The sequence below is a fragment of the Wasmannia auropunctata genome, unplaced genomic scaffold (genome assembly GCF_000956235.1).
Source record: "Wasmannia auropunctata unplaced genomic scaffold, wasmannia.A_1.0 LD335736.1, whole genome shotgun sequence".
Taxonomy (NCBI): Eukaryota; Metazoa; Arthropoda; class Insecta; order Hymenoptera; family Formicidae; genus Wasmannia; species Wasmannia auropunctata.
The window spans coordinates 562482-571618 of NW_012027154.1; the positions used below are offsets into that span (position 1 = coordinate 562482).

The 9137-nt window shown below is 36.3% G+C and overlaps 1 protein-coding gene across 3 annotated transcripts in view; it reads right to left on the bottom strand.

The window, feature by feature from the left end:
* Positions 1-9137, bottom strand: part of LOC105456263 (membrane-bound O-acyltransferase domain-containing protein 2) — an 11031-nt gene that overhangs the window by 1652 nt on the left and 242 nt on the right. Inside the window, exons 1-6 of one of the 3 annotated variants that reach the window (XM_011700195.1) lie at positions 8116-8281; positions 2816-2961; positions 2292-2369; positions 1758-1849; positions 977-1088; positions 174-309 (exon numbers count right to left, since the gene is read on the bottom strand). In XM_011700195.1, the coding sequence (XP_011698497.1) occupies positions 174-309; positions 977-1088; positions 1758-1849; positions 2292-2369; positions 2816-2961; positions 8116-8202 (651 nt within the window). In that variant the 5' untranslated portion in view covers positions 8203-8281. Of the gene's footprint in view, positions 1-173; positions 310-976; positions 1089-1757; positions 1850-2291; positions 2370-2815; positions 2962-7331; positions 7420-8115; positions 8282-9137 lie in introns of those variants that run through there. The other 2 variants (XM_011700197.1, XM_011700196.1) reach the window with 2 other exon arrangements.

Below are 9137 nucleotides of genomic sequence, written 5' to 3' on the forward strand. Positions count from 1 at the left end.
TTATATTATATAAATATTAAATAATAAAATTCGCTAAATTTTGAAACTAACAACTCTGTGATTTACAATGTTACGTTACAAAATAATGTCTTAATCAATTTCTATTTTAAGATAAATGATATAAATTCTAAAAGAGGATTGTAAGATTTTATGTGCACAATCAATGTCCTTACGGCTAAAGATTTAGCACCAGGCAAGTGATGTCCATGTATAAAATCGATGTAATCACGATAGAATATCACTGGGCCAGCCATTAAAGCTTGAAAGTGAAAGATGTAGCTAAAGTATTCCAAAGTAGTCGGCATCTTCCTGTAAAATTAACAATAAGAGAATATTTTTTTGCGATAACGTATGCAATAAAATTGATAGCATTTCTCCGTTCGCGTCGTTTTACTAACAGCTCGCTTAATAACTTTTTTTTTTCAGATTAAAGGTTTCAAATATTATTTTTTCGAAAAGCATATTTATAATTATTATAAGTATTGCAAGTTTAAATATGTATACATCTATAAATACGTAAAAATAGATTTTACTAATAAATACAGTTTACAAATACAGTAGAACTTTGTTCATCCGCATTCCATTTACAAGTTTGTTCTCAATTCTAAATATATGAATTCATAGCTCGCTAAGCTTTTACTACCCGAATCATTCGAACAATAAAAGCTCGATGTGCTCGACTTCAGTTTTCCGAACGTCAGCTTCTATTATTGGAACTAATAAATGTTAACTCCTATTATCGAAACTGTTAAGTATCGAGCCTGTATTACCCGAATCATTCGATTATTAGAGCCTGTCTTATCCTTCGACACGTTCGAATAAACGCAGTATACTGTAATGTGGCTTTAACGTCATAAAACAATTATCAGAACTGTTCTTTTACGTTCACGATATTTCTTGTGCTCGATATAAATAACAACGCGCACACAGAAGGGGAGGGGGGGGAGGAGGTTGTTAAAAGAGCACGTGCACTCACTGTACAGCCTGGTGACGTTGCATCGGTGTCAGCTCCTCTTCGCGTCGCGTTAGCCCATCGTGAATGCTGAACGCAAGACTAGTTACTTTCTGCGTTATAACCATGAGAGGACCTGAAAAGGACATCCATGTACGTTACAAAAGCGGCGCATGGGAATAATGATGAGACTTATCGCCGAAACACTTGCGAACGGGACGCATTGGCGTGTGCATAATAGCGAGGCACAATAAACGCTCGATATCAATACTGCTCAATAATCAATATATCATGCTGAATGTGACTCAATTTATAAAACACCGTTCGAAAGTAACAGAGGAAGCGGACTTATAAGGGCTGTAATGGATAGGAAGGATTTAAGTGCACAAAACGGATATCGAAAATCACGTTTCTTTACTTAAGGAATAAATTTAAATAGATACGTCACATTCGAAGCGTGAAACTTACATAATCGCAGGCGGTAAGAAGTGACAATATCGCGAAGATATTCACTACTATTTCATTAACACAGGCATGCTTAATAGAGCATAAAATGCTGCTGCAGTCGCATTGCATTTAAAGAAATTTCTGGATATGAACAAGAACATACGATATAAATTATGAAAAATTGTTCAGAAAAAAATCTGTCTTCTAAAACTATTAACTCCTTAATATCCTTAATAATTTTATTTTAATTAAATATATAAATTAAAATAAAAAATGCTTTTATGCAACGTAAATCAAAACGTAAAAGAGCTAGCAAACTTCTTCAAACAAGCCGGGTGAAAACATGAGTTGAACGTACCAGTGATGTCGAGCGTGTACGAGCCGTAATCGTAGATCTGCCGGTGAAAGTGAATGCACGATAAATAGATTAACGCAATTGCGAGGACGACCCTGAAACACATTCAAGATGCACATGTCAAGTTCGTGCGGCCATCGTCTTTGCTCGCGTGATTTTGCTCGCAAGATCAAACGTGGTTAATTCGACAATAGGCACGCGATTCATTGCGTCGTAAATGCAAAAACGGTCGCGTTACGTGCACTTTTACGCTGCGAATAGACGTATCATTGTTATCGATGACATGCGCAATCTTTCCTTATTAGTCTCGGGGGAAGGAGAAGGCATATGACATTACACAATGATTATTGTCGTAGGGTTAATTATGCCTAAGACTACATTAGTTCGATGAAGCGCGCAAAGCTGACTATCCGACTGTTTATAATAATTTAAGAAGCGCGAATTACCGCCATTATATTAAGCCGTGACGCTCACGCTAGAATATTAATATAGTATTCCTGTGACGCATACCGAGATACATATTTATATTCAACTCACCTCTGCATATTGCGGGGATTTTGTGTGCGCATCGCTACATAACACAATGCGGGAAGAATAGCGAGATGGATCGCCTGCCTGCAAATAAAATGAACATTAGTAAGAATTCTTGTCAAAACAGGTATATACTGATACTCGACAGCACGCTCGACAAAACAGTTGCAACTGAAAGAGTTAATCTTGGAAATAACTTAAAACGGAATTATGTGTCAAATGCTTACCGATACATTGCGGTAACTCCTTGTCACACGATATCGAATTGACACAAGATGAGGATATCATAAAATCCCAAAGAATATTAGAACGTAACTACTCTAACTCTAATCTATATTGTTTGTCTAATACTAAACTAAATATTACTTAGGCAAGCAATGAATAGGAGCAAGAGATGAAAAAAAACAAAATCATAAATTGGAACTTCTTCAAATGCCATGTAATTAATATTTCGAGTTACAACCATTTTGCAACAAGCAAAAATTCCCATTTACATTACTTTTGCATGAATTGATAGAATGTAAGCTTACCTGCCAAAGCAAAAATATCCAAGAGCAAGGCCAATAGTAAGACCATAAACATGTCTGGCAGCTGGAGTAGTAGCGATGGGGCTCAGAGATGATCTTAATAATGTGGCTAACATGAGGGCTGTGAATTGCGTCAAGACAAAATTTACCTATATAAACAAAAAGAAACGGATTCGTCAAGATTTATTATTGTCAGAGATCTCTTTTAATTATTTATTATATAATTATTATATAATAATATTGTATATAGTAAGTAAAAATAACTACTGCGAATTTCATCATTGTTACTAAATTACACGTCTTATATGTAAAAATATCAAATTCAAATATTGTGCTTGTATTTGTGTTGAGAGATATTTATTTTTTTATTATTGCAAAGACACTTTCGAGGAAATGTCAAGCTTCCTTTAAACGCATGCATCCTAACGGTATGCACCTAACGTAGGTGCATTCATTCGACTTCGCAAACAACGCGAACCGAGATCGCGAACGACGAGGTCATTGATCTCTGCGTCAGTAGTTACTGCGCTCACCGAACTAAATTGAAGTAAATATTTCCGGTGTGTTTTGCTACTCATAGTAAATTGCTTTATTTGCAAATTCAGGTATACCTTTCTTTTCTAGTGAAAACTAACCATTAGTTCTATTACTCTTATATATGAACGAGAATATCTTGCAAATGTTAAATCAAAATCTGTATAAGTTTGAAAGAAGCAGATGCTAACGAATAAATCGAATAATGTTAAAGATCATAAATCTTTCAAAAATTAAAACAAATAACAAAAAATGTCGACTTTCAAATTTTAAGCTTCTTATATAATGCCTTTAAGACGCATTACATGACAAAGCGGAATTGTGCTAATAAATTAAAAATGATATATCTTATATAAGATAAAGTATAAGTATGTAAGATATAAGTTATACATGTATATAACTTACATCTTAAGAACATAGAAATATGTACGTAGTAAAAGAGTCGTAAAAAGATTAAGGAGAATTCACATTATATAAACCCTATAAATAAATTACCATTAAACAGCAATGAATACAAACAATTGGTAATTTGTATTCAATATAATGAAGTCACTGATAAAGCGTCATTGGGTTCAGTTTTAGAGGTTTATCTTTTCGCACGCAAATACATTTCTATCTTTTCGTTGTTACGTTGAATAGAATTTCTATAAATAAAAATTTCTATAAATAAAAATTTTATTTCTATAAATAAAAATATTTAAATAAATAAAAATTAGATTCCTATTTATCCCTTTTTTCTAATCTTGCCTTTATTTTTAAGCACATGTTTATTAACAGCTGATCTCGTTCTTTGTTAATGGCACGTACCGCCAAGAATAGCAAGATAAAGATTTCTCGCTAAAAATAGAGAGCGGAATGGCGCGCACGTCGATCATGCTCTAAGGAGCGGCCGTAAAATGATCCGGCCGCTCGTTACGAGTTAGCTACGGTAAAGCATTGTTATCGTTTTTGTTTTCAGTAAAAAAAGATAACGCAGCACTACCATCTATTGATCTTATGATCTTTGACGATGCAAAGTGATTCATAAAAGTTGTGCAACACAGCTAACTGTAATCTCTCGTTACCTGTTGCATCTGCTTGCAATTCTACTACTGCACTCAATGACGAATTTAGACTTCATTCATTTTTAAGAGATGCTAAAAGTGAGAAATTTCTTATTAAATAAGCGTTGAAGAAACATAACACAAGTGAAGAACTGTCTATTAAAAGAGCAATAGGTGTTAAAGAAACAGTTTCTTTATCGTAAAGAGCTATAAGTTGCTCATATTATGGAAGGTTCTAAAAATCATGATTAATTCTATAAAATCGTAATTCTTTCAAGAATTAGTAAAGTCTATCCGAAAACTTACAACAACTTGCAAGGTAAAATTATCTTAAATTGAATTAAGCGATTTTAATTTCTTTTCTCAAGAACCTGTATCAGGTGTATATCAGTTATATTTATCTCTTCTAGACATATCAAATTTGCTCCGTTTTACAAGTATATTCAGGAAAATTATACTGAATAAATAACTGTTATATTTATTCGGTAACAAATCTATCATTTTACATCATTCGTTTCCTGGCACGGTTTCAATTCTCTTTCTTAAATTTTCTTCTCGATTTTAAGCGATTAATAAAGAAGATCTGACATCGCTACGAAGAGAATATGCTAACGCCACTGCGTTTCCCGCAACGTCCCACTTCAATAAAGATCAGGCACATTTGATTCGATCGCGCTTCAATCAGTTCTAATTGATAGTTTAGAGGTGCGGTCAGTGCAGAGTCCAATCTGCCCAAGGTGACGTTTCATTGGCAAAATCGGCATAATCCAGTTTGACTCGTGACAACCTCATCATCGCGTGAATCAACTTGTTTTCCTATACATGTGCATTCTCTTTATCATTTTATGCACTCGGTCTCTCCCTTCCCCTCGCCTCTGTGCTCCTTCGCACAAGATTATGTTTACAATTTTTCGAAAAGATAAAACTTTATATCGGCATCGCAATGACGAAGTAATCTGCGCTTTCCAAATAAACAACAAGCAATATTTCCAAACAAGACTGTTCCTAGACTAATTTCTCATTCTAGAACAATAGAATATTCATAGGCGTCCAATCCTATTTCCATATTCGTATTATTATTAAAGCAGTCATGGCGTCACGGAATAACTTTCGTGAATTCGCAAAGTTGCGTTGCACCTATGCCTTGCCGCATAAAACCATGCAATTTCGGCGCGTACACGGATAATTTTTTTTTTTTTTAATTTACCCTGCAAATCATGTTAATTGTGGGACAATATAGTATTTAGGTAAATTTTACTGTGCACTACAATAAATTTTACTGTATTTTACTACTGTTAAATTTATTGTAGTGCACAGTAAAATTTTCCTAAATACTATATTGTCCCACAATTAACATGATTTGCAGGGTAAATTTAAAAAAAATTCTCTCCGTGTAATCCTAATAAGTAGGATTGCGTTCAAGTGTATGTTATCAGCGCTATTGCGTCAATCTGTTCTTGTTTCAACGTTTAACAATATACAAATTACAAATAAAAATAACAAAAAATATACATAAAATAATAATGATGCTAATAAAAAATTATAATTGATAATAATAAGAATAAAATTCAACAAATTCTGAATTCTTAATCAAATCATCGATAAATTTATTCTAGCAATAATAGATTAACGACAAATTAAATAATTAAGAAAGTTTGCAAGAAGTTCTAGTCAGCTAAATTAACCGCTGGTTAAGTTAATTGAAATTCGATCGAAAGGTTTCTTTCGTGTGCATGAATTGTGCATGAATTAGTAAGGCAACATTACAATTCCCGCTAACTCCGGCGAAGAAGCCGCGTCAAGATCGGTTTATAATTGCTATAAAATCGATTATTTTTTAACAACAAAAATTGTTTCTAGTTTTTGAAATGTAATAAAACATAAAACATCTTTAAAAAGATCCATTACGTCGTTTCTTCAAAAGAAATTCCGTAAAAGTACTTTTTTTAAAGCGATTTACACAAAGCTTTCCCTTTTAACAGTTGTGTATTCGCAAAGTCGTACGCGCGAAAGATCACGAAAAATCGAGCATAGCAATACTTGGAGTAAACAGCAAATTCAGCATTTAAATAATTCGACCGATTTAACCTTACTCGTCAATTCGATGAATTAAAATTCCGTATTTTTTAATCAACGAATATTTAGACAGACGAGGATCATGCCGGAATCTGGCAGCTGAAATCCGGTGAAACTTGACGCGCTAAGGCGTTTCGAGCGCGTTGGAAAATCCGACGTGGGGCACGGTGTATACCTAATCCGAATGAGACAGGAAAACTCGCGGTTGTCTATCCTTGGATTTGACAAGGGCGTTATAGAACGGAATAATAATCTGCGCGTCGCGACGATGAATGCATCTTCCGATCTCGAGGCTTACGTCATCCGCGGCTACATCGAGATTTACGGCGTAATTTTGTATAACGTACTGCATCAACAAGAAGAGAAATATCTCTTACGAATTGCCGCTTTTCGTCCTTTCTTTCTAAGGGAATATAAAGGAAACAATTCATTGTAACTCTGAATTAACCGATCATAAAATACATAAGGTAAAGTGTAAACGTACCATTGCTGAACATGTATCTATATCTGAACACCGCGTACGCAAAATTTATTAATCTCAAATGCTTTTTTTTATTATAATATCGAATTTTAATAAAATTATTTAAAGAGATTACAATTAAATTATATAAAGTGTAAACGTACCATTGTTGAACATGTATCTATATCTGAACACCGTGTACACAAAATTTATTAATCTCAAATGCTTTTTTTTATTATAATATCGAATTTTAATAAAAATATTTAAAGAGATTACAATTAAATTATATCATGAAAAAAGAGCATTTAAAAATAAAGTTCTGCGTACTTGTTCAGATATAGATACATGTTCAGTAATGATACGTTTATCTTTATATAGAGAAGAAAATCTATTCATTAATTCAAACCTTGTGCAAGTCTAAATCGATACTCCGTTGAAATCGATTAGTCAGATCTAATTGGATAAATTGAATTCGAAATTCAGTCGACAGAGAACTGTAGCGTGAAAAAAACTGCTGCGCAGTTAGAGCCTTGAAGTTGTTATTAACTTTACTCGACAAAATTGTGTCATTAACTTCACTTGAAAAAAGTATAATCTTAACTACGTAATATAAGCTACAAGTTTTTTCTTTTTACAAAAGCGTGTCGAGAAAAACTTAAAAAATTGTCAACCGACACCTGTCACCCGAGAGCCATCGCTCGAACCGAACGGAAATAAAATCGCGAAAGTGTAACGAGCAGACGGCCAGGAATTGTTTTTATTCAATTGCATCATCCAGCTACAGATACCGCAAATTCCTTTTCAAAATAATACAAATCCCTCGCGCGTAGTTTGTTAAAATGTCCCCGTCGTTTGTTTCGATTCTCATCTCTTTTCCCACACACGATTTCGGACTGTAAACATTACGATCGACGGCGATCGCGAGAGGAGAGGATCCATTGAGAAAGATCCGACCGACGCGAATCGAGATCGTGCGAATCCAGTCGGCATTCGCGAAGTGCACAAACGTGCGAAGAGGGCACGGCGCGGAGCGCGATCCTCCGGCGATCGATATCCTCTCCCCTGTTGCCGCCCAGGACAATCCCCGCCCGAGGACAGTGGCACCGGCGATACGGCCGGCCGCCGCTCCTCCCCCGGAATGCCGGGCGCCCGTCGCGTCGTCGGCCCGACGGTCGGCGTACATGTCTCACCTGGTCGATCGGTAATCCGACGAGGTCCGCGAGCCAGGAGAAGGTGCGGAAGCCGTCGTAATAGTCGTGATCCGTGGTCGCGGCCATTGTCGAAGGAGAGTCGGTGGTCCGACTCCGGATTCGATGTCGTGGTCGCGGTCGCGGGACGGGCGAGGCTCGGACGCCGCTGGGAGGGCGGCGAACGACAAGGAGGACCGGGTCCGTGGGGTTGCGAACACGAGGCGGCGGCGGCGGCGGCGGCTCTCAGTTTCCAGGAAACGTTTCGCCGATCGCCGGTTTGTGCGTAGCGCGACGTGCACTTGCAGACAGTCGACTGCGAACTGAAGCCGGAGCGCACGCCGGCTGCTGCCGGCATTCAGACGGACGGGGTGCTCATGTCGCGGTCGCGCGCGTCACGCGGTCGCCGCGGACCAATCGGTCGCGACCGAGTGGTCCACGCCACTGTAGAACAAATAACAATATAATTGTGTCTTTTGTTGTGTGCGTAGTTAAATTAAATCAGTGGCATGGTGACCGGGGCGTGAGAGGTAAGCTGTTTATTGAGATTTCGATGAATTTATCGAAATCTCGATCGCGCGACTGATTGTAATTTATTGTCGATAACGTTTTAACACACGCGCAGCTGATGTCATTCTCTATTTTTTTCTCTATTGCACTCTGTCTGCTGTTGTATGTGTGCGTGCGTGATGCGCGCGTAACACACACACACACACACACGCACGACGCACACGAAAATAATTGCAATGAAATAATTTATGACTTGTAGCAAAGGTTAAAACTGTCTCTTTATGTTAATCGTTTTAGATTAGCGATTTTTACCAACGAAATTAATTAATCTTATCATTGAAAAATGCATACTCATCTTTCGGTCTCGATTTTAATTATTATATATAGTTATCAAATACTTTTCAAGCATTAATGCATATCTGAAAATTTACATATATAAATCTTAAGTCCTCATAAGTATGTATATATATATATATATATATATATATAGACATTTATATATATCCAACATTAAG